Source organism: Diaphorina citri, unplaced genomic scaffold (genome assembly GCF_000475195.1).
Source record: "Diaphorina citri unplaced genomic scaffold, Diaci psyllid genome assembly version 1.1 scaffold2860, whole genome shotgun sequence".
Taxonomy (NCBI): Eukaryota; Metazoa; Arthropoda; class Insecta; order Hemiptera; family Psyllidae; genus Diaphorina; species Diaphorina citri.
The window spans coordinates 744-25,316 of record NW_007380276.1 but is presented as its reverse complement, the minus strand read 5'-3'; the positions used below and the strand labels follow the sequence as shown (position 1 = coordinate 25,316).

The following is a 24,573-nucleotide window of genomic DNA, read 5'->3' as shown; positions in this document are numbered from 1 at the left end:
CTCACCGTATCAGCGCACAAAATCAGTGGAATAACCCGGAATAAATTTTCATTCTGACGGATTTTATTTCTTACGCTGCTGTACATGTGTTAAAGATGAGGCGCAAATTTTTGAAAATGGTGATATTGGTGTATCCTTTGAAAACTCACCGTATCAGCGCACAAAATCAGTGGAATAACCCGGAATAAATTTTCATTCTGACGGATTTTATTTCTTACGTTGCTGTACATGTGTTAAAGATGAGGCGCGAATTTTTGAAAATGGTGATATTGGTAATTAAAAAAGTTTTGTATCGTTTGAGGATTTTAGGATCTGGATTTTGCAAAGTTCAGGCTGGTATCTCGGTAAGTACCTACTTATCATTTTGTGTTGTCACTCTGTTTATCTCGTACCTTTCCCCTGGGTACGTCCTAGCCTGTTAGATCCCCTTCTTATTATTATTATTATTATTATTATTATTATTATTATTATTATTATTATTATTATTATTATTATTATTATTATTTAATTTTATTTTATTTTATTTATTTTTAGAGAGAGAGGGAGATGAAACGTTGGTTTTCTTCTGTACCAAGTTACCAACTAAACAACTTACCTTTCTTCCCCACTAGGTTCTCAAGACCCACCCACACAGGAGGGTAAACTTCGAGTCTACAGTATGCGCTTTTGTCCCTACGCCCAACGAGTACATTTGATTCTGCTGGCTAAGAAAATCCCGTAAGTACATATAGCCTGTTAGATCCCCTTCTGCTGATTTCACAGTCTTTATCTTTACCTATAGTTTGTACAATAATGTTGATAAACAGGTAGTTCAGTAATCTCTTTGTAGACTTAAGAAAAGCACTCCAATCAGCTCTGAAGCCTCTTCTATCCGTTATGCCTGAGTCCAACCGGGCCCAAAGCTAAAGAATAAAAATGTTAAATGATATTAACCATTTCATTTTGTTCAAGACTGACCATCCATGTTCCAGTTACCCAGTATAGGCTGATCGGCAGCATCTTCCCCACCTGGCTCACAACGGAATCTGAAACACATTGGAATAGAACATGTTCAAGCTATTTTGAACAAAAGAAGCGAGTTCTATTTTTTCTCTCCTTCTTTCTCCTATCCTGTCTTCCTTCTCTCTTCGATTTCGGGACGATAAGACCTTAGCTGTTACAGAGTTCCCTCTGTCAAACCTCTTCAATACATTTTTTTTTCTTTAGAGGTTTGATAGAGGGAACTGTACAAACATACCCTACACTAGTCTCTCTGTGCGATTCAGATTCAAAGTCTGAAAGGTAATCTCTAGTCATGATTACGGTGTTTAATGTTATATCCAGTTTTTCCCTCACTCTTTTTTTTTTCAGAGTTTTGATAGAGGGAACTGTAACAATAGAGGTCTCATCATCCGGAAATCGAAAATAGAAGAGCAGGATAAGAGAAAGTCAGCCTTTACGAAAACGAACCCCATCTGTTTAGGTAAAAAACCCGCCTCGTGCGAGAATCGAACCCGCGACCTAGCGCTACCCATACTTTCCATACTCAAAAGCCCACTTGGAGGCTTAGGTGTAGGGGCAAACAGCCCTAAAATACGGGGTAAACTTTTACCAATCTAGTGCTATTTTTTGAGCTAATCATATTAGGCTGGCTATGTTACATCATTAATTTTCAATTCAATTTATTTATTGTGACTTTGTGGGCTGTCAAATATGTCTCATGTCCCATTTTGTACATATGTATACGTTTTCTTATTCTTACAGAAGTACGTAGGTATGAAATATTTTCCGTGTTGTTAAAAACGCATTGGTGTTTGTTGCCGCATTGATGTTATCTTTTGTTGACACCTTTTGATAAAAAAATCCCTCTTTTTATTTGATTTGCCTAGGTATTTATTTATGTTTTTGTTCTACATTATGGTTGTGCAGTTTACCTAGACTTTTTGTTCCGACGTGAATCTACAAACATTTGTACCTACCCTTGTTTCAGACTTGTGAGCAGTTACGGTCCTATCACAAATTCATCATGCCTGTTCATCTAAGTAAGGGTAAGTTAACAGAATAATACCTACAGCATTGGATTTATTAATTAGTTATGTACATTTTTTGGTTCCGAATCCGTTTTTTTTTTTGTCCCAAAAAAGTCTTGAACTGCGAACTACCCTCTCTTGCATAGTAAAAGACGCTCGCCTGGTAAAGAAGAGGGCGTAGGCTAAAACTAGCCCCAGAAGGCTGAGGAAGTGCATTTAGTCCCGACTTAGTTATTATTATTATTATTATTATTATTATTATTATTATTATTATTATTATTATTATTATTATTATTATTATTATTATTATTATTATTATTATTATTATTATTATTATTATTATTATTATTATTATTATTATTATTATTATTATTATTATTATTATTATTATTATTATTATTATTATTATTATTATTATTATTATTATTATTATTATTATTATTATTATTATTATTATTATTATTATTATTATTATTATTATTATTATTATTATTATTATTATTATTATTATTATTATTATTATTATTATTATTATTATTTAATTTTATTTTATTTTATTTATTTTTAGAGAGAGAGGGAGATGAAACGTTGGTTTTCTTCTGTACCAAGTTACCAACTAAACAACTTACCTTTCTTCCCCACTAGGTTCTCAAGACCCACCCACACAGGAGGGTAAACTTCGAGTCTACAGTATGCGCTTTTGTCCCTACGCCCAACGAGTACATTTGATTCTGCTGGCTAAGAAAATCCCGTAAGTACATAAAAAAAAATCGTATAAAACGTAGGTATTCCTTTTTAAAAAGGATCTGCTTTTCCATTACTCCAAGGGACATTTTTTCACGTCCATGCCTATCCGGGAACGGAAAGGTTTGGGTAGAATCCCGCCCCTACTACACTATCTTGAATAAAAATTGCCAGCCTAGTTAGCCTGGTTGGTAGCGCGTCTGCCTTGTAAGCGCTAGGCCGCGGGTTCGATTGCCGCTCGGGGCGGATTTTATCGTCAACGGAACGGCTGACTTTCTCCTATCCTGTCTTGGATTTCGGGAGGATAATAGCTTAGCCGTTACAGTTCCCTCTATTAAACCTCTCTCTTTTTTAAAGACTTTGGCTCGGTTGGATTTTTGGTCAGCTCTGAACTCGAACAAAACATTCACGATGAATTGTGGCGGAAGGAAAAGACATAGGTGACGCTTTGTATGCTGTTGTATTGTTAAACACCATGTTGTATTGTTAAACAAGTGTCACATTACCGCCTATGTTGTGATAGTTATTGATTTAGTGTTCAAGTAAACAAAGATACGAGCTATCAAACAAAGCTTTATCTAAGAATATATTTGCAAGAGACAAATTTTATCGGTTAAAATAATGTCAAGGGCCTACCAACCCAAAAAAAGCGACATGTCTGTAACAGAATAGTCAATAGTGTAGTAGGTATACAATGAGAATTTTTATTGTTTTATTGCAATGTGCTAAATTTAGGGTATGATAAGTACCGGGACTTCTCTAGAAGGTACCTACTATTTAATTATCTGCTGTAGCAAAATAATAAATTTTGCAATTTAATGTTGCTAGATTTTGGTCTAGCGTGTCTTGTGGGGTGCGGCACCTGTTGTTGATTTATCCGCATCCCCACTGTTGTATTAATGATGTCATGAGTGGTTATTTTTATTATTTCTTCGTGTGGTTGTATTGTAATATGAGTAAAAAAAAAAATTGCTGTTGACGATTTTAGGGACCAGACCTACAAAAGGCCCGTGAGGAGCAGAAACGTGGGCGATGAAGAAAGTACATGAGAAGAGATTGGAAGTTGCAGAAATGATAATGTTGAGGTGGAGTTGTGCAGTAACAAGGTTGGACAGGATCAGGAATGAAATCATAACATCATAAGGAATAGGATAAGAGTAGGTAACGGAAGTGTCAAGGAAGATCCAGGAGAGGAGATTACAGTGGGTTTTTTTTTATGGGAGGGGGATACCCTGTAACTATTTTCTTTCCAGAGATTTTCAATCTGGATCTGGAATTCTGGATTAACTACCTAAGTAAGTATGTCCCTCTATTTTATTATCATTATTATTATTATTATTATTATTATTATTATTATTATTCAAACAACTGAAATCCCCGGCCGGAGAGAACTTTATCCTAAACTGATGAGGTTCGTTCTCGGAACCGCTGGCTTTCTCGTATGCTGTCTTCGCTTTTCGCTTTCAGGACGATAAGATCTTAGCAGTTACAGTTCCCTCTAAAAAGGTTCGTATCTTTTACTGGTCTGCACCATCCGATTCATATTGTAGGTAGCAAGATTTTGTTACTTTTTTCCCGTGAGAGGCAGTCTTTTATTTAACTAATAGAAATATAGAGACCTTTCTGCCTTTTCTTATCTCGCGATTATCATGAAGGAGGACAAAAATGATGTAATATTTTTAATGATTTGTTTCCAGATCAAATACAGTGATCTCATGAAGGAAGACCCTGCAGTGAAGGAATACTACCTCAGTCCTGAACAGCATGCAGAACATATCAAGAGAAGGAAAGCCGGACTGGCCTCAGCTTATGATGTTTAAGAACATACCCTTCTTAACATGTATAATTGTATAACAATAATATCTCAACAACACTACTCCACTCTTCTTCAAATGATGTATAATTCTATACCATTAATATTTCAATTCACTATTTGAGCCACACTTTACAAGTACACAAAGGCAACTACTTCTGATTGGTTCAAAGGTTTTAATACCTGAGACATGTTTTTTTTTTTTCTAGTTTGTACCTACCACATGAGCCATCACAGCAGTAAGCTTCTATATTTTTTCCATTGGTTATTTATCTCTTCCACTGGTGTAGATCGGTGAGATTTTATTATGACGGTATTACAACTACATTAAAGTGACTTAACCATCAGGTAGCCAGGTATGACAGAGCTATTTAAACGGCCTTGAAAGTTAAGTGTACCACCCCTCCTTTGCCCACGTAACGCCTTCAACATCCAAGGTACTGTCTCGAGTCTTCGGTAAGATCAGATGGTTTCCTAGATTTTTTTTTTCTACTAGAATTTCTTGGTTCACTTCATCACCTTGCTTAGTATAGATAGTCTCAAGGTGTAACCCGGTGTGTATTTAGATCAGCATTAATTTTTTATTAAAACAAATTTAAATTTATCTTCTGGTAAGTTCTTTGAAGAGTTTCAATTTTCAATTTGTGTTGAAATTGGCGAGGAAAATAAAATGTGTGAGTTTTTTCCCTGTTCCCTGCCTTGGTGGTGTGGTCAGGATCAGGAGGGCGGGGGTTCGATGCCAGCCGAGGTGTGGAATTTTATCATCAATATAATATTGTTTGAGAACGTGATCACAATAATATGTAGTAGCCTACTGCTGGGCTAAAGGGATTCTTTAGTTCTATTCGAGCAGTATAAGCATACAATCATAAGTATGTACTTTTATTTTATTACCAAACCTAACCTACCTAAGTACAGATTAGTCTGGTCTGGGCTTAAATGATAAGTCGAAATCTGAGATTTGAATATGGGTAGTCTAAATATGCACTTTGGTAACTGATAGTAATTTATTTGATTTTGTGTTTTCTAAGAACCCCCCAGGTCGCCGAGTGGCCGAGCTGACTGTTCTCACTCTATCTTGGTTGTTATCACTAATCAAACAGATTTGTGGGCTGTCAAATATGTCTCATGTCCCATTTTGTACATATGTATACGTTTTCTTATTCTTACAGAAGTACGTAGGTATGAAATAATTTCCGTGTTGTTAAAAACGCACCGATAACACTATCTTTTGTTGACGCCTTTTGATAAAAAAAATCCCTCTTTTTATTTGATTTGCCTAGGTATTTATTTATGTTTTTGTTCTACATTATGGTTGTACAGTTTACCTAGACTTTTTGTTCCGACGTGAATCTACAAACATTTGTACCTACCCTTGTTTCAGACTTGTGAGCAGTTACGGTCCTATCACAAATTCATCATGCCTGTTCATCTTAGTAAGGGTAAGTTAACAGAATAATACCTACAGCATTGGGTTTATTAATTAGTTATGTACCTTTTTTGGTTCAGAATCCGTTTTTTTTTTTTGGTCCCAAAAAAAGTCTTGAACTGCGAACTACCCTCTCTTGCATAGTAAAAGACGCTCGCCTGGTAAAGAAGAGAGCGTAGGCTAAAACTAGCCCCAGAAGGCTGAGGAAGTGCATTTAGTCCCGACTTAGTTATTATTATTATGCTATAGGGTCGGATACTCTGTCGGTTATCGTCCTTGGGGAATGAGACGAGGCCGATGTTTTCGTTCATACCAAACTGACGGATCTGCGGGGGAAGGTTAGAATTTAAGTATAAGAAGGGCTTTATTTAGAGAATTAGACTATCAGCTTAGAACAAGAGCAAAATTCAAAACGACAAAGAAGTAACGGAACGACAAAACGGACGAAGGTTTATTTAGACTGTCATTTAGACTGTCAGCTTAGACCGGAGCAAAATGCAAGAATTAATAGCTTGGAGGTTAGCGCGCTTGCCTTGTAAGCGCTAAGTCTTGGTTTCGATTCCCACCTAGGACGAACTTTATACTCAACAGATTCGTTCGTTTTGTTCTTGTAGTAGCCATTGCCCAAGTCAAGCGAATTCAAACTCCTCCTGTACTTGGCAGTTCCAGAAATTTTGCCACATCAATTGGTTCGGTTCGTTCGTTTTCGGAATGGCTTTCTTCTATCTCGTACTCTTTCGCTCTTCGATTTCGGGACGATCAGACCGTTGGTGTTACAGTTCCCTCTGTCAAACAAGAAGAAACGTTATTTTACCTGCATGTTCGCCATCTCGGTAACTTTCTTCAAGTCATTCTGAGCGCCGGATGTGATACGATTGAATACTATTGCCTCAGCTGCTCTACCGCCCAGTGCCATACACATACGATCAAACAACTGAAATACAAAACCACAAATAATAGAGTCTTGAGTGGAAGTAACCACTAGGCGAGGTTCTCTATTGTCTAACCGTAAAGCTGTGTCCACACATAGTCGAAGGTCATCGATCGATGTCGACGCGACGAGGTGAATCTATGTTGTCGAGGCAGTATGGACGGTCCAGTCGACATCGATCAACGGCCGGGCCGTAGACTATGTGTGGACACAGATTTAGAACTCCATTGTGTCAATTTCTCATATAAATTATTAAAATTCCATGCCTCGGCTGGGATCGAATAAAGCTGAAGAGCGGGTTGACATTCCTGTTGAAAAAGCGAGATGAAAAGTCAGATATGAACTCAAGAGTATAAGGCCGGGGCCACACAGTGAGTTCAAACTAAGTTCAAGATTTAATCTCGGTTGTATAAGCAATCTGATTTTTAAAAATCAACCAATCAAATTAAAATAAATAAATGCAGTTTCTTTGTGCTTGGCTTCTCGTAGTCCTGCTACGTCCGAGAATTTGACTCCCCTCCCCCCTCCCACCAGAGGATCCACCAGGGTGAACTTGGCCCGGCTCATTTGATTCTGGAAACCGTGATATATAGTGCTTATTTAATATTTATACTGATTAAATCAAACATAGGAGTCTCTTTATTTCAGCAGTTGATGTAGCGGCTTTAGCTATAGCCAAAAGGTGATGACAAAATAGAGAAAATGTCTCTTCTGTCAGCCATACACCAGGTGATGGTCTCTAACCATGTTTAATTGGCTCGTCCTGAACCGCAGTCAACCATCGTGAGGACTGAACCCAGCAGTAGGCTGTGTAACTACTGGGATTGAACCCACGCCCTCATGTTTATAAGGTGAATCATTAATTAAATAATCAATATTCTCGATGTTCCTATTGGAGATTCAATTAACTTTATGAAGAAGCTCCATCCATATCAACAATTTTCAATTGGGAAGATACCAATTTTCAATTTTTGTGTTTCCCTTCCTCCTAGCTTTCAGTCCAGAGAACTTCAAAGTTAAAGTACTATTTTCTAGTCAATACAGGGGTATGGATGGTGATAATTTCAATTGGTGATCTAACTGTCTTTTTTACGGCTAAAAAAATAATCTAGGGGGAAAAAAAACCCTCAACTTACAAACGAGTCCATGTTCATTTGCATTTTGAAGCCCTTGCCACGCGTGAGGAATCCAAACAGAATGCCTAGGACTATTAGCGTAGCGAGAAGCTTGCCCGCGGTATCGTTCGTTCTCTCGTACACGATAGGCACTCCATTCTCAGGCGGGATACCAAGCCGCGTTTCCGCCTCTCGGAGTTTCTCCTCAAAGGATTTGGTGTCTGCGATGTTCATGTGAAACGTTTTGTAGTCGATCTGTCATGTTTAAATGCAAAAAAAAAAAAATAAAAAAAAAAAAAAAAAAAAAAAAAAAAAAAAAAACTCAACTTACAAACGAGTCCATGTTCATTTGCATCTTGAAGCCCTTGCCACGCGTGAGGAATCCAAACAGAATGCCCAGGACTATCAGCGTAGCGAGAAGCTTGCCCGCGGTATCATTCGTTCTCTCATACACGATTGGCACTCCATTCTCAGGCGGGATACCAAGCCGCGTTTCCGCCTCTCGGAGTTTCTCCTCAAAGGATTTGGTGTCTGCGATGTTCATGTGAAACGTTTTGTAGTCGATCTGTCATGGGGGAAAAGTGCATGAGGATAACATGATTTTTTATTTTATTTTAATTTATACATTTCTAAATCTAAAATAAAATAACATGATTCTAAATGACCAGCAAAAAATAATAGTAATACAGTGTAACCTTGATATCATGAAATTAAAACAAGTGGAAAAGAAAAATAAACAAACAAAGATTTAAATAAAGATAAGATAAATGATAAGTAGGTATTTATCAAAAAAAATCTTTGATAAATAAAAATTAAACAAACAAAGATTTAAATAAAGATAAGATAAATGATAAGTAGGTATTTATCAAAAAAAATCTTTGATAAATAAAAATATCTAAACAAGGTCTCGTATATTTGATGGGTTAAAGAATACATACAAGTAACAGTTCAGTAGAAAGACCTTGCTTAACTAGAAAAAAAAAAAGAAAAAAAAAAAGGGGGGTAGATGTGAATTAATAGTGGTAGTAGGGAATGACAATGAAAAAAGATACAACAGGTAAAGATAGGTAGTGGTAGAGACATTGTGAAAGTAATTGTGATAAGGGAAATAGAAAGGAAGGGTATTTTAACAGGACGTTGGGTGCCTTCTATTAGGGGGGGAAAAAAAGTTCTTTTTTTTCTTTTTTCCGTTCTTCTTAGCTTAGAGGGATGTCTAGTTCTTTTTTCCGTCTTCTTCTTTATGAGATCAAATCATTTTTTTTCTTTTACGTTTCTTGGACCTTGGTAGGATTATTCCCAACCAACAACGTAACCAACCAATGTATCAACTTTTAAATGAAATCATAATTTTCTGATTGCTAAAAAAAAATCCATTAGGAGAAAATTTTCGTTGGACATGTATTTTTACTTTCTATTTATTTAAACTATGCAGTAATAAGTAGGTAATCTAGTTTACTTTCTCTTTTGTTGCTTTGAAAATCCGCGAAAATTGATGAGCACTCAACCGACCGACATTTTTTCGTGTTTTTTTTTTTCTATTCCAACATTTTCCTTCCTACAATCTATTCCAGCTGTCTCCCGCATTCTACAAGTGTATGATGGGGGAAGGCATCAACCCGTCCACATTCGGTGAAATCGTCACAGCTCTGGAACCTCTGGAAGCGGAACTGAAAGCCCGGGGCACCCCCTACCTGTCCGGTTCCAAACCGGGTATGGTAGACTACATGATTTGGCCGTGGCTGGAACGATTGCCCAGCTTGGCTGAGTTGGCTGGGCCCGAGTATGCCCTGCCCGCGGACAAGTTTGCTCAGCTTGTAAGTATAAGTACCCTAAAAGCCCAATCTGAGGCTTAGGTGTAGGGGCTAGACAGCCCTAAAGGATGGGTTAAGCTTTAGCAAAATTCTTTTTCTCTTGCCTTTCTTTTTGGATAGGCTACCCTATTTTTTAGCAAAATTCTTTTTCTTTTCTACGAAACCATTCTATTATTTTTTTTTTTTTTTTTTTTTTTTTTTTTTTTTTTTTTTTTTTTTTTTTCATGGTGATTGTGAATTTTGCAAAGTTTGTATAGCCAGCTTAGTTAGCTTAGAGGGTAGTGCGCCTGCCTTTTAAGGGCTAGGTCATGGGTTCGATCCCTGGCCGGAGAGGACTTTATCCTAAACAGATGAGGTTCGTTCTCGGAACCGCTGGCTTTCTCGTATGCTGTCTTCGCTCTTCGCTTTCAGGACGATAAGATCTTAGCAGTTACAGTCCCCTCTGTAAAAAGGTTCGTATCTTTTACTGGTCTGCACCATCTGATTCATATTGTAGGTAGCAAGATGTTGTTACTTTTTTCCCGTGAGAGGCAGTCTTTTATTTAACTAATAGAAATATAGAGACCTTTCTGCCTTTTCTTATCTCACGATCATCATGAAGGAGGACAAAATGATTTTTGTTTCCAGATCAAATATATTTTCAATGATTTTTGTTTCCAGATCAAATATAGTGATCTCATGAAGGAAGACCCTGCAGTGAAGGAATACTACCTCAGTCCTGAACAGCATGCAGAACATATCAAGAGAAGGAAAGCCGGACTGGCCTCAGCTTATGATCTATAAGAACATACCCTTCTTATATGTATAATTGTATAACAATAATATCTCAACAACACTACTCCACTCTTCTTCATATGATGTATAATTCTATACCATTAATATTTCAATTCTTTTCACCACATTCAACTCACTTTAATCACACACATCCCATGAAATTTGATGAATCTTCGAATAACACAAAACATAAATGTCGTAAAATTTTGATTATTTATGTTTTGTGTTAGTGTCAATACAAACTGTAAGTGCAGGAATCTAGTTACGGAACTCATTTATGCATGCTGGCATGCAGTAGTATATCATCAGACACTTTTTTTTTTTTTTTTTTTTAAGTATTGTATTTTAATCATTTTAGTTTAGATGTCTGAATCTCGAGTGAAACGTATTCAGTAAAGTTTTTAGATTTAGATTATTAAACATAATAAATTATTTACTTAAAAAACTCTGTTCATATTTGTTTTGTTTTTTCAATAGCATTGTAATGAATGTATGTAGAATTGGGAGGGGGGTCGACGGGGCCGGGCCCCTAGGGTTTTTATGCATGCAGTAGTATATCATCAGACACTTTTTTTTCTTTTTTGTTGCAAGTATTGTATTTTAATCATTTTAGTTTAGATGTCTGAATCTCGAGTGAAACGTTATTCAGCAAAGTTTTTAGATTTAGATTATTAAACATAATAAATTATTTACTTAAAAAACTCTGTTCATATTTGTTTTGTTTTTTCAATAGCATTGTAATGAATGTATGTAGAATTGGGAGGGGGGATCGACGGGGCCCGGGCCCCTAGGGTTCTATTTTTCCTCCTTTACAGTAGGCCGTACTCGACATCACTGTTTGCTCTCCCTTCAATAAAATCCTGAATACAAGCCTGATTGTAGGTATGTAAGAACTGCCAATAGGTAAAAGGATTAGCATGAAATCTCAAACAGTGGGCATGCAGTAATTAAAATAGAAAGTAAAAAACCATGCAGTTTTCCACTTGAAGGAGAAGAATTCATATAGCATTGGGCTATCAGTTTGCTTGCTATCAAGGGCATTCAGTTTTCCACTTACCAACGTGAGCTTATCCATGTTATCACGCAACACTTTCTCCGTGTGCATATAGCATTGGGCTATCAGTTTGCTTGCCTCTTCGTCCATGAGGGCAGCAAATAAATTATTTACTTAAAAAACTCTGTTCATATTTGTTTTGTTTTTTCAATAGCATTGTAATGAATGTATGTAGAATTGGGAGGGGGATCGACGGGGCCCGGGCCCCTAGGGTTCTATTTTTCCTCCTTTACAGTAGGCCGTACTCGACATCACTGTTAAGTTTGCTCTCCCTTCAATAAAATCCTGAATACAAGCCTGATTGTAGGTATGTAAGAACTGCCAATAGGTAAAAGGATTAGCATGAAATCTCAAACAGTGGGCATGCAGTAATTAAACAAAACCATGCAGTTTTCCACTTGAAGGAGAAGAATTCATATAGCATTGGGCTATCAGTTTGCTTGCTATCAAGGGCATTCAGTGTTCTACTTACCAACGTGAGCTTATCCATGTTATCGCGCAACACTTTCTCCGTGTGCATATAGCATTGGGCTATCAGTTTGCTTGCCTCTTCGTCCATGAGGGCAGCTAGACGTTTGCTATAGGGTCGGATACTCTGTCGGTTATCGTCCTTGGGGAATGAGACGAGGCCGATGTTTTCGTTCATACCAAACTGACGGATCTGGATAAAAAAAAATGGAATTTAAGTGTAAGTAGGCCTTTATTTAGAGATTTAGATTGTAAGCCAGTCTGGCTAGCTTGGAGGGTAGCGAGCTTGTAAGCGCTAGGTCTCGGAACTTTATCCTCAACAGATTTGTTCGTTCTTGGAACGGCTGGCTTTCTCCTATCCCGTCCTCCTCCTCCTCTCTTCGATTTCTGGATGATAAGACCTTTGTTGTTACAGTTCCTCTTATCAAAAAAAATATAATTTTGTGTATCCTCCTTTAGAAGGACGCCAGCGGCGATAGCATGTTGAATGCAGCAGTTCCCATTAGATCACTGAAGTTAAGCAACGCTGCGCTTGCTATCCCGATGAATGACCATCTGGATGATCGCGTGCTGGCTTTAACCGAGTACAGAGCTACAGTAATTCCTTCCGTCAAGAATACATACTTATTTACGTGGCATCACAAATATTGGTTCACATTTATTCCAAATACTTGAATAGTACACTAAAAGAACTGTTACTTACCTGCATGTTAGCCATCTCGGTAACTTTCTTCAGATCATTCTGAGCGCCGGATGTGATACGATTGAACACTATCGCCTCAGCTGCCCTACCCCCCAGTGCCATACACATACGATCAAACAACTGAAATAAAAAACCACAAATACTTAATAGACTCTTAATTGAGGTGCAATAGTCCTACATACTGGACTCCGCACACAGGAATTTCGTCAGAAAGAGACTCGTGAGGGGAAAGTAACCACTAGGCGAGGTTAATGCCGGAGGCTTTCTCTACCACATAACCCTTAGAGCTCCATTATTATGTGGTCAATTTCTCAAACTTTAATACATGAAAGTATGATGAAAGAGAAATCAATGATAAAATTATGCCAGTCTAGTTGGCTTGGAGGGCAGCGTGTCTGCCTTATAAGGGTTAGGTGGCGGATTCAATTCCCGCCCGGGGCTGATTTTATTCTAAACAGATAAAATTCGTTCTCGGAACGGCTGGCTTTCTCTTATTTTGTCTTCCTTCTCTCTTTACTTACAATTTACACATAGGTAATAATACGAATTTTAACTTGAATGGCCAAGGTTCGTTCTCGGAAAGGCTGGCTTTCTCCTATCCCGTCTTCCTTCTCTCTTCGCTTTCGGGACGATAAGACCTTAGCAGTTATAGTTCCCTCTATGAAACCTGATAAAAAAAAAAAAAAACTTGGGGCCTTACCTCTTCTTTGTTGTAGAGCTTCTGTTCGGAGGGTGTGTACTGGGCAAATCCCAGGGCCACATTTTGTTGGTTAAAAAAAAAAAAAAAAAAAAAAAAAAAAAAAAAAAAAAAAATACAAGTGGATGTCCTTCACACTCAACCTTTGCTATTTCTTTAGCAAGGAAAATTTCAGGCTAGTATCCTCTCTGTTTAAAGTCAACCAGCCAAACGCTAAAAACTAAAATAAGCATCAAACTAACCTTGGCTCCCAAGTTCTGATAATACTCGGGTCGTTTCAGATAGTCGACAAACTCCATGACTTCTACCTTTGCCTCTCGTAGTCCTGCTACGTCCGAGAATTTGACTCCCCTTCCCCCTCCCACCAGAGGATCCACCAGGGTGAACTTGGCCCGGCTCATTTGATTCTGGAAACCGAGAAACATAGTCCTTATTTAATATTTATACTGATTAAATCAAACATAGGAGTCTTTTTACTTCAGCAGTTGATGTAGTGGCTTTAGCTATAGCCAAAAGGTGATGACAAAATAGAGAAAATGTCTCTTTTTTCAGCCATACACCAGGGTGATGGTCTCTAACCGTGTTTAATTGGCTCGTTCTGAACCGCAGTCAACCATCGTGAGGACTGAACCCAGCCAGCAGTAGGCTGTGTAACTACTGGGATTGAACCCACGCCCTCATGTTTATAAGGTGAATCATTAATAAAATAATCAATATTCTTGATGTTCCTATTGGAGATTCAATTAACTTTATGAAGAAGCTCCATCCATATCAACAATTTTCAATTGGGAAGATACCAATTTTCAATTTTTGTGTTTCATTTCCTCCTAGCTTTCAGTCCAGAGAACTTCAAAGTTAAAGTACTAGCAAAATTTTCTAGTCAATATAGGGGTAAAATTTTGGATGGTGATAATTTCAATAAATATGTGTGACGTCAGACTTTTTTTTTTTTTTTTTTTTTTTTTTTTTTTTTGTCCGTTAGGTAGCGCCATTATGCAAGCGCGCTAGCGGAGGAGCAGAAAGAAATGCGCAGAAACGTATGCACACAAACACATTAATGTGTTGCCTGCGAGGGAGCTTTGCTCAGGACATTTGATGTGACGTCATCGCCTACGGGAGCGTATGTCGTGACGTCAAAGTTCACAATTTACCAACATTTTTTTAATTGATTTATCTCAGGTGGTTTTCTTCTGTACCAAGTTACCAACTAAACAACTTACCTTTCTTCCCCACTAGGTTCTCAAGACCCACCCACACAGGAGGGTAAAATTAGAGTCTACAGTATGCGCTTTTGTCCCTACGCCCAACGAGTACATTTGATTTTGCTGGCTAAGAAAATCCCGTAAGTACATAAAAAAAATCGTATAAAACGTAGGTATTCCTTTTTAAAAAGGATCTGCTTTTCCATTACTTCAAGGGACATTTTTTCACGTCCATGCCTATCCGGGAACGGAAAGGTTTGGGTAGAATCCCGCCCCTACTACACTATCTTGAATAAAAATTGCCAGCCTAGTTAGCCTGGTTGGTAGCGCGTCTGCCTTGTAAGCGCTAGGCCGCGGGTTCGATTGCCGCTCGGGGCGGATTTTATCTTGAACGGATAATGTTCGTTCTCGGAACGGCTGGCTTTCTCCTATCCTGTCTTCCTTCTCTCTTCGATTTCGCGACGATAAGACCTTAGCAGTTACAGTTCCCTATCAAACCTTTTGGAAAAAAAACGCGTTTCTCCCTTTTTTTCAGTCACGATCCAGTGTTCATCAATCTCAATGAAAAGCCCGAGTGGTACGTCTCCAGTGTGCCCACGGGCAAGGTGCCCGCTCTCAAGTCCGAGGGTTCGATTCTCTACGAGTCCCTCATTATTAGCGACTACTTGGACGAGAAGTACGAGGGTAATAGAAAGCTCATCGCGAGCTCTCCCCTCCAGAGGGCGTTGGATCGAATCTTCCTCGAGACCTTTGGAAAGGTGAGTTATATGTATGTCTTGTACCTCGCGGCGTGTAGCGCTGCCTCGTTACACACGTTGGCTATGTCCGCCCCTGAGAACAAAATAATTCAGAGTCACTTGTTTTTTTTATGTTTTAATGTTCTAAGCAACTAATTGTATTATGGAACAAATAAATTACCAAATTACCAAATAGCGCTAGGCCAAGAGTTTAATTCCCACCCGGAGCAAAAAAAAGGTAGCTTGGAGGGTAGCACGTCTGCCTTGTAAGCGTTAGGACGCGAGTTCAATTCCCGCCCGGGGCTAATTTTATCCTCATAGATAAGGTTCGTTCTCGGAAGCGGCTTTCTCCTATCCTGTCTTCCTTCTCTCTACGGTTTCGGGACGATAAGACCTTAGCAGTAAAAGTTCCCTCTATGAAACCTCTTTAACCTCTCTATTCATACGTACCACTAAATCCTGGTGTCAGATACGCCAACCGAGGTGAATAAAATGAAGGCGGCTGCTCTAGGGCAATAACTTTCAGATGTTGCTGAAATATCTCCTTCCGCTCTTCTACATTGGGCAGATCAATCAGTATGTGACGATCAAACCGGCCTGGCCTGAGAAGTGCCTGAAATTAGAGATTAACATTTTACATCCCTTCTCTTCATCAGAATGTATTGTTGTTGTTTTAGCGGCTTTAGCTTTTGTCGAATGGTGTTGGCAGAATAAAGAAAAGATATATGAACAAGACATATTTTTGTCTAAGTAGACTCCGTGACCTTATGGGTATCACACAAAACTTGCACGCCGAAGGTCCCGGGTTCGATTCCCGGCGGCGTCGAATATATTTCGGGCTCTGTACTTGAGAGTTCGGGGTGCACTCAGCCTTGTGAGAACAATCGAGTGGCTACTTTAATCGAGTGACGACTAGTGGCGGCATTACCAATGTAAAGGATTATTGCAATATGGAAATTCATTGGTAATCCTCTGATATCCACAAAAGTTGTGAAAGTTTCTGCTTTACCACAAATAATTTGATTTTTACCTCCTACTATAAAATTATTTCTCACTTACCACTTCCTTTTCCCCCGGTGATAGCGTGGATGTTCGTTTCTCAGTGCCCCCCACCAGCCTCTCAACAGCATACTCCAAGTCCGCCCCTGTTACTTTCTTGTTCTTGTACCTCGCGGCGTGTAGCGCTGCCTCGTTACACACGTTGGCTATGTCCGCCCCTGAGAACAAAATAATTCAGAGTCACTTGTTGTTGTTTTTTTTGTTTTGTTTTGTTTTTTTTTTTATGTTTTAATGTTCTAAGCAACTAATTGTATTATGGAACAAATAAATTACCAAATAGCGCTAGGCCAAGAGTTTAATTCCCACCCGGAGCAAAAAAAAAAAAGGTAGCTTGGAGGGTAGCACGTCTGCCTTGTAAGCGTTAGGACGCGAGTTCAATTCCCGACTTTCGTTTCTTATCCTCAGATGAGAGAAGGCGATCTAGATCTGAATCCCCTGGCGACCGATTCACTGAATCACCTGCAATAATAGAAAAGAATCATAATAGAATAGAATCAATAAAGATTCAAGTCTATATTGGTCATGGATACCAGGAGCTTTCGTTTCTTATCCTCAGATGAGAGAAGACGATCTAGATCCGAATCCCCTGGTGAGCAATTCACTGAATCACCTGCAATAATAGAATAGAATCATAATACAATAGAATAGAATACATCTGATGTTAAAAAAAAAGAAAAAAAGATGAGTGTTTCACCGCCGTTTTTATTTCGTAGCGATGAAAGAACTGCTACATTAGACGCATGTAGTCTGTGTCGTAGCATGCCCATCCCTTAGTCTCATCAGATGAGCGAGAAGAGACACAATACTTCCCATTTAAGCGCTGGGTCAACACGAGAACACCAGAAAGTAACCCGTTGAAATCGAAAAACAAGTACAAATTTTTGTCGATGGTGGGATACGAACCCGGAACAGTTGATCACTCAATCATTTCAAATCTTTATCAATCAACTCGTGAATAACACATAGGAAATCTCAGATAAATCACTTACCAGAGGAGTACAACTCGTGATACATCTGATGTTTCTCACTCAACAGTTGATCACTCAAGCACTTCAAATCTTTATCAATCAACTCGTGAATCTTATTCTCTCCGTACGTCCTCGGTCGATTGCACTCATGGGCGCCATTTTGTGGAAAACTTCCGCCATTTTGTTGAAAACTACCGCCATTTTGTGGAAAGGAATGATGGTGCTGAGGGTTGATGGAAAGTTCTTCAATGGCGCGGTCGTAACAAGCGAGCTGGTCTTTGATACGGGATCCATCGTTTTGTTCTGAAAAGAAAATTTCCAATTTAGATCACAAATTAGGTCAGTCAGAGGAAGACTATTTGTAATATTGAATTTAAACAAATTCCTTTCCTTCTCTTACCTTATGGCCAGTCTAGTTAGGTTGGAGGATAGAACGTCTGCCTTGTAAGCGCCTAAGGGTTAGGTCGTGGGTTCAATTCCCATCCGGGGCGGACTTTATCCCAATCAGCTAAGGTTCTTTCTTGGAACGGCTGGCTTTCTCCTATCCTGTCTTCATTCTCTCCTTCTTTCGGGACGATAAGACCTAGGCAGTTACATCCTGTCCTTCTCCTCTTTTCGATTTGGGGACGAAGTCGATAGGACCTTGGCAGTTACTGTCTATCAAACTTAAAAAGAAGAAGTTACTTTGGTATCAACAGGGCATGAGGTACACAATATATTGTAGGCCTGCCTGGAAGGGACTGACAAGAAATGCCGACCCTATTTAATTAAGAAAAGGCTGGGAAGAAGAAGACTTTAGTACTTACCACTCAAAGAGTACGCGTAGTCCCGATAGGAATGGAACTCAGTACATTGAGATGAGTGTGAGTCTCCCCTGCAGTTATGACATGGGTGTGAGTGTGTCTCACCACCTCCCTCACTGGAGTTCATATTCACCTCCACAACCAGGTTGTTCTCATCCAGAACGGAATGGAGTTGATAGTCTGAAAAGTATATCTCACAGACTGAAAAGGCCGCTATTAAGGGTTCAGTAACTCTGTTTATTAATATTTTTCAAAGGAAAAGAGTCCTCTTTTTCCGTTGACTTTTTTTTCTATCTTTTGGAAATGAGGGAAAAATAAAAAAAATTGTGCATATTTAATCTAAAATAGAGAGTAGGTATTTTGTTGAGAAAAAAAAATCCAACGTGATCTTTCTCTTTTTAAAAGGTTAGTTAGGTAGTTTGACCTCCTCTTATTTTAGAAAATAAAACTCTTCCCACTTCACAAGATCCCCTTCTGATGTAGGTAGTAAAAAAAAAGAAGACTTTTTTGCATGCTTTTATTCAACTTGAGATCTTTGTATGTACTTATGGGTCAAATCTCGAATCTTGCCACTAACTTTCGAGCAACTTTTACTGAACCAGTTAACTTTTTTTTAAGAGGTTTGACAGAGGGAACTGTAACTGCTAAGGTCTTATCGTCCCGAAATCGAAGAGAGAAGGAAGACAGGATAGGAGAAAGCCAGCCGTTCCGAGAACGAACATTATTCCATCAGGATAAAATCCGCCCCGGGCGGGAATCGAACCCGCGGCCTAGCGCTACCAACCAAGCAAACTAGGCTGACTAAAGTGTTAATTTACCATTCTCATTAGAGCACTGATGATGCTGTGGTTGAGCGTTCCGTTCTTCCTCGCACGATTCCGAGCAAGTTTCGTGCAATCCGTCGTCTTTACTTCCCCTCTCCGTGACAAACACGTAGCACTTCTCCAGTGACTCGGTGTCCGCGAAATGAATGTCAATCTTGTAGTCTTGAGCGTTGTGCGAGGGGGGCCGGGACTCCTCGTGGTTACATAGTGGACCGGGATCCTCGTTAGTGGGGGTTCGATTCCCGTCGTCGTCTTCGTCGACGCTGTAGTCTTCCATGTTTTTGTACGGGATTTCTGAAATGGGAGCGAGGAGGGGAAGGGTTTCAACGGGATTGCTGAAATGTTGGAAAAGGATTAAAAGGAGTTTTTGAAATGAATGTGGTGAAAGGAGAGAATATACGGATTAGAAATATAGGGTTTCGCTGTTTAAACAATTTCCTATTGTCATCCAAGAAACATACGTAAGTATCTTTCCCCTTGGTAAAATTGACCCTTGTAGGTACCTATCATGGAATTGCTATGACGATTAAGGTCAATGATCAAGGATCGGCTGAAATGTCTACCATCTTTCAGATAGGTTAGACAGTGGCCGAAATTTTCAATCAGTCTTCGAAGTCAGATTTTAATTGAAATCAGAATAGTTTTGGACGTTCAAATTTAGAACATTACGTTTTATATTTTTGACTTAAAAATATGGGATAGAAATTAAAATAAACACATCAATGGACTCAACTAAGAGCCAAGACATTTTTACGTCGGAAAATTCTGAAATTGACCCAAACAAAGGTCGAACCCTACAGAAGTCATTAGAGCTAGAACCCAATGAAAACGTAAGCAAAGATAAAGAACTAAATATCCTACTCAAAGATGATGTCTCAAATAAAAATAAAAAAAAGCAATGAAGACAAGTAATTTTCCTCCCCTTCAAAATACATAAAAATAAAAGCTGGAGTTATCTTTATTGAAAGTTGGTGATTATTTCTTCAAGGAATCAAGAACAGTTGGGAATATGATCAAGTGATAATATTTGTTATTAAATAAACAAGTAATGAAATAAATAAAACAATACTAAAAAAATCACTCACCCTTCTTCCTTTGACAATAGCTCCATCATGTAGAATAATGGTCACTATTTCTACATCTGGTCGAACAATAATTTCTTCTACTTCTCCCTTGGCTAACATTTGGTGCATGAATTCATTCCAAGACACATAACGGACAACCTGTGAATAAATGAAAACATCTTGAATAAACTGAACACTGAATACCTATGTCAAAGATACAACCCACTGGTCTACCACATAATCTACATACAGATATATACATGAATATCTACCTTGATAGCTTTATGTTTATGTGATTGACTGGTAATTTGGAGGTTGCAGGTTTGAAGCTCAGTGAGTTATGTTATGGTGTACAATTGTATTGTGAATATGATCATGTCTTTCAATTTGAATTTGTAAAATAAAATGGCAATGGTTCAGTTATTAAATTGATAAAATTACCTCTGGTTGTGAACTATTTGGAAACAATAGTGTTGCTGCTATGATGATCATGTAGGAAACAAAAGTCCAGAACAATGCCTTTGTAATCACTCCTTGCAATTTGGCTTGTTCTTCTTTCTTCTTTATTAAATTGATAAAATTACCTCTGGTTGTGAACTATTTGGAAACAATAGTGTTGCTGCTATGATGATCATGTAGGAAACAAAAGTCCAAAACAATGCCTTTGTAATCACCCCTTGCAATTTGGCTTGTTCTTCTTTCTTCTTCTTCTCTTCATCATCTTTGTTTTTCTTATCGTCATTGAATCGGGCAGATGAAGTGTGCAAAGGTCTCAGACCAGATCTTACCAGAAGTTTATTTAAAGCATTTTGTTCTTTTTTGAACAAGCTATATGATTTAGAAGATACACTGAATGGCCTGTGAATATAGCTGCTACTCTGACACGTGCAAAGCAGTTGTTTGTGCTTCGACAAGATTTGATTTAGTGACAATAATTTGTTAATTCCAGTCATGTTACTGTTGGATGTTGATTTCAAATTGTTAAATACTCTGTACATGGTGTTGGTATCTGTTCCTAGGTTTTTGTACAAAGGTTATCTGAAACAAAAGATATATTTTTGTATCAACCATACACGAGGGGGTGATGGTCTCTAGCCATGTTTAATTGGCTCGTCCTGAGTCCCAGTCAAACATGCTTGTTCTTTAAAGCAGAAAAACCCTTTGAAAACTGCCAGCTAGCTAGGCTGGTTAAGTGGTTAGGGTTAGCTGGTCTCCTCCCTGTTTATAGTCCCACAGCTAGACGCTAGTTTACTCTCCGTTTAACGTTCCTTAGCCAGACTTACCTTATCCAATACATCAGCTCTGTTAGTACTAGCCAACATGATCACGCCCTCCTTACTCGCCATGCCATCCATTTCCACCAGGAGCTGATTCAGCGTCTGTTCCCCCTCTCCCGAACTTCCTCCTTCCCCTCCTGCTCTCCCTACATCGCCCCTGGTGCGTCCTATAGCGTCGATTTCATCGATGTACACAATACACGGGGACCTCTGTCGAGCCTCCTTGAATAAGTCCCTGTACGAAAAAATATATTGCTTATATCTGAAACAATACAGAATTGACGGATGGGAGACAATTTCATGTGTACATTTGAGAAGTGAATGCTCCAAATTTTCAGATTACAGTCCACAGTAAGTAAAGGAGTAGAATGAAAGCCCAAGGGGGAAGGGGCCCCCTTTGCCCCCTAAAGACAGCCCTGATTACTGTGCTCTTTGTACATATCTTTGTTCATCAATATTGCATAATCTGATCCTTCAAGTTGGTTGATTTTCCCAGTTTTTTACCTAGGTAGTTGTACGTACCTAAATATTTAAAAACTCAACAACCCAAGGATATTCTGATTCCGTAACCAAATACATTCCTGCTAAATTATTACCTAATTTGTCTCAATAGAAAGATGATAATCAGAACTCAGTAGAAAATGATAAGGAAATGAACAACCTATCTGGATCTGGAGAATCCAAATCCGACCAACTCAGTTTGTCCATTGCATAAGATTTGCTCCAAGTTAGAACTTACCTTAATTACAAGTTGATTTAATCAGGAATTAATTAAAACTAATAATTATTAATTTATTACATAACTTTTTCTTCAATTTTACCCAAATTTTGTTCTTTTTTTTTCTTCCAAAATCCAAGAAATTAAAATTTAAAAAATTCAAATTTTCGCGGGTTTACTGATACACGGAAGATTCGTTCACACGGTACAAAATTGCTTCCTCACTTTTGTCATTGGGGAGCTGCTATCATTTTTTTTTTACGTAGAAAATAATCATTTTTAGGAGAACTAAAAAGGAATAAGAAAGCCTATACGTTTTATGTTCGTCATTTCTTTATTTAAAATTTATTATTAGGAATATAATAATTTTTTCCTCCCGATCTTTTGTTTGTTTTCAAATTCTGCTTCACTTTTTCCTACATCTTATCCACTCCATTCTAACCTCATTGAACGACTTTGTCAGGAATGAGGAAAATCGGTTTGTGACCCAGAGCAGAGAGGTCGTTGACCTTTTGATTTAGCTTGGTTGGTAGCACAACTGCCTTGTAAGCGCTAGGCCGCGGGTTCGATTCCCACCCGGGGCGGATTTTATCTTGATGGGATAATGTTTGTTCTCAGAACGGCTGGCTTTCTCCTATCCTGTCTTCCGTCTCTCCTCGGTTTCGGGACGATAAGACCTTAGCAGTTACACTTAAGAGAATTCTCTCTGTCAAACATCTTCAAAAGTAAAAATCATCTTCCTATTAAAAGGCGCGTGCTTTTTTTCTCAATAGCTAGGTAGCCACTTGGGTAGGTACATATATTTACTTGCCTTTTTTTTTTGGCATGTGAGGGAGGTTGCTCCCTATTCACAGTCATTTCCTTCTTAGGGTCTAAAGGAACGTGAAGTAAAAAGAAAAAATCAAGTTACTTGGTAATAATCAATTGATTTATTGGACTAGCTATCTATTATCTAGGTACAGAAGAAAGATATATTTTTGTATCAACCATACACGAGGGGGTGATGGTCTCTAGCCATGTTTAATTGGCTCGTCCTGAGTCCCAGTCAAACATCGTGCTTGTTCTTTAAAGCAGAAAACTATGTTAGGTAACACCTCCGTAGGTGTCTACAATGAGAAAAATAAATTTTAACCCTACTAAAAAATGACTACAAAAATATAGATATACCTACTAAACGAAAGGTAACAATAAAATTAATTAAATAATGTAGAAAAGGAGATCAAATAGGAATATAAAAAAGAGTAAGTATATACAGGGTGTCCCAGAATTCATGCTTAAATTGTTTTTCTCGGAGCCTGTTTGAAAGTGCAAAAAAAAAACACGAAATTTATTGATTTTTAATGCGGATATTTTGGCACTATCTAAATTTTAACCCTACTAAAAAATGACTACAAAAATATAGATATACCTACTAAACGAAAGGTAACAATAAAATTAATTAAATAATGTAAAAAAAGGAGATCAAATAGGAATATAAAAAAGAGTAAGTATATACAGGGTGTCCCAGAATTTATGCTTAAATTGTTTTTCTCGGAGCCTGTTTGAAAGTGCGAAAAACAAAAAACACGAAATTCATTGATTTTTAATGCGGATATTTTGGCAATATTGCGATGCGCGAAAAATTTCGCGGATTTCGCGAAGGAATCCTTCGGAAGGATTCGCGGATTTCGCGAACACCACGCTATCGTAAACAGCGAAATATTGGATTATTTTTCGCGCATCACGATATTGCCAAAATATCCGCATCAACAATCAAAAAGTTACGGGTTTTTTTGTTTTTCGAAATTTCAAACAGGCTCCGAACAATTTAAGCGATCTGAAACAATACAGAATTGACGGATGGGAGACAATTTCATGTGTACATTTGAGAAGTGAATGCTCCAAATTTTCAGATTACAGTCCGCAGTAAAGGAGTAGAATGAAAGCCCAAGGGGGAAGGGGCCCCTTTGCCCCCTAAAGACAGCCCTGATTACTGTGCTCTTTGTACATATCTTTGTTCATCAATCTTATCTTATATTATAAGAACAAGATTAAAATACTTCTTTTTCGACTGAAAACAACAGAAAATCAACTGTAAACTGTACTACTAGGTACATACCCACCTACCAACATATTAGAATAAAATATACCTTGTTTATCCTGCCCGAATAGGACTGAAAAGTGACTTTACCCCAGCAGTCTAAACAAGATCTATTGTATTTGATGGGTTAAAGATTAATACATGTATCTGGTTTAACATGGCTCTGGCAAGGCATCGAAATAAGATACTATGTTTAGTATCTTCAGATTGATACATCAGACAGATACATGATCAGAAGGTATTCACTCTTCAGTCACAGCCCCTCAATTTCCTTTAACAACCACCTCACTCTG

The 24,573-nt window shown here is 38.2% G+C and overlaps 2 protein-coding genes across 2 annotated transcripts; one reads left to right on the top strand and one right to left on the bottom strand.

Annotated features, from left to right (window-relative positions):
• The first annotated feature begins 245 nt into the window (after positions 1 to 245).
• On the top strand, positions 246 to 11,082 carry LOC103519641 (pyrimidodiazepine synthase-like). Its single transcript, XM_026831084.1, has 7 exons — positions 246 to 344; positions 1,970 to 2,027; positions 2,655 to 2,760; positions 4,361 to 4,376; positions 6,424 to 6,427; positions 9,611 to 9,855; positions 10,513 to 11,082. Exons 1-7 carry the CDS (start codon positions 261 to 263, stop codon positions 10,633 to 10,635), a joined length of 636 nt encoding a protein of 211 aa, XP_026686885.1. The 5' UTR covers positions 246 to 260; the 3' UTR covers positions 10,636 to 11,082.
• An 866-nt stretch (positions 11,083 to 11,948) lies between these two features.
• Positions 11,949 to 22,345, bottom strand: LOC103519640 (paraplegin-like). Its single transcript, XM_026831083.1, has 14 exons — positions 22,222 to 22,345; positions 20,790 to 21,243; positions 20,223 to 20,364; positions 19,136 to 19,435; positions 18,321 to 18,497; positions 17,536 to 17,817; positions 16,964 to 17,005; positions 16,547 to 16,704; positions 15,938 to 16,100; positions 15,523 to 15,581; positions 13,791 to 13,955; positions 13,552 to 13,614; positions 12,852 to 12,971; positions 11,949 to 12,341 (listed from the first exon to the last, which is right to left on the bottom strand). Exons 2-14 carry the CDS (start codon positions 21,201 to 21,203, stop codon positions 12,018 to 12,020), a joined length of 2,409 nt encoding a protein of 802 aa, XP_026686884.1. The 5' UTR covers positions 21,204 to 21,243; positions 22,222 to 22,345; the 3' UTR covers positions 11,949 to 12,017.
• Between the last annotated feature and the right edge of the window lie 2,228 nt (positions 22,346 to 24,573).

Coding starts and splice junctions, on each gene's coding strand:
- LOC103519641 (XM_026831084.1), top strand. CDS start 261: ATGGTGATATTGGTAATTAAAAAAGTTTTGTATCGTTTGAGGATTTTA. Junction 345..1,969: donor AAGTTCAGGCTGGTATCTCG/GTAAGTACCTAC, acceptor CCCTTGTTTCAG/ACTTGTGAGCAGTTACGGTC. Junction 9,856..10,512: donor CGGACAAGTTTGCTCAGCTT/GTAAGTATAAGT, acceptor TTTTGTTTCCAG/ATCAAATATAGTGATCTCAT.
- LOC103519640 (XM_026831083.1), bottom strand. CDS start 21,203: ATGTACAGAGTATTTAACAATTTGAAATCAACATCCAACAGTAACATG. Junction 19,436..20,222: donor TGTCAAAGGAAGAAGGGTGA/GTGATTTTTTTA, acceptor CTCCCATTTCAG/AAATCCCGTACAAAAACATG. Junction 15,582..15,937: donor TCTGACACCAGGATTTAGTG/GTACGTATGAAT, acceptor TTTTGTTCTCAG/GGGCGGACATAGCCAACGTG.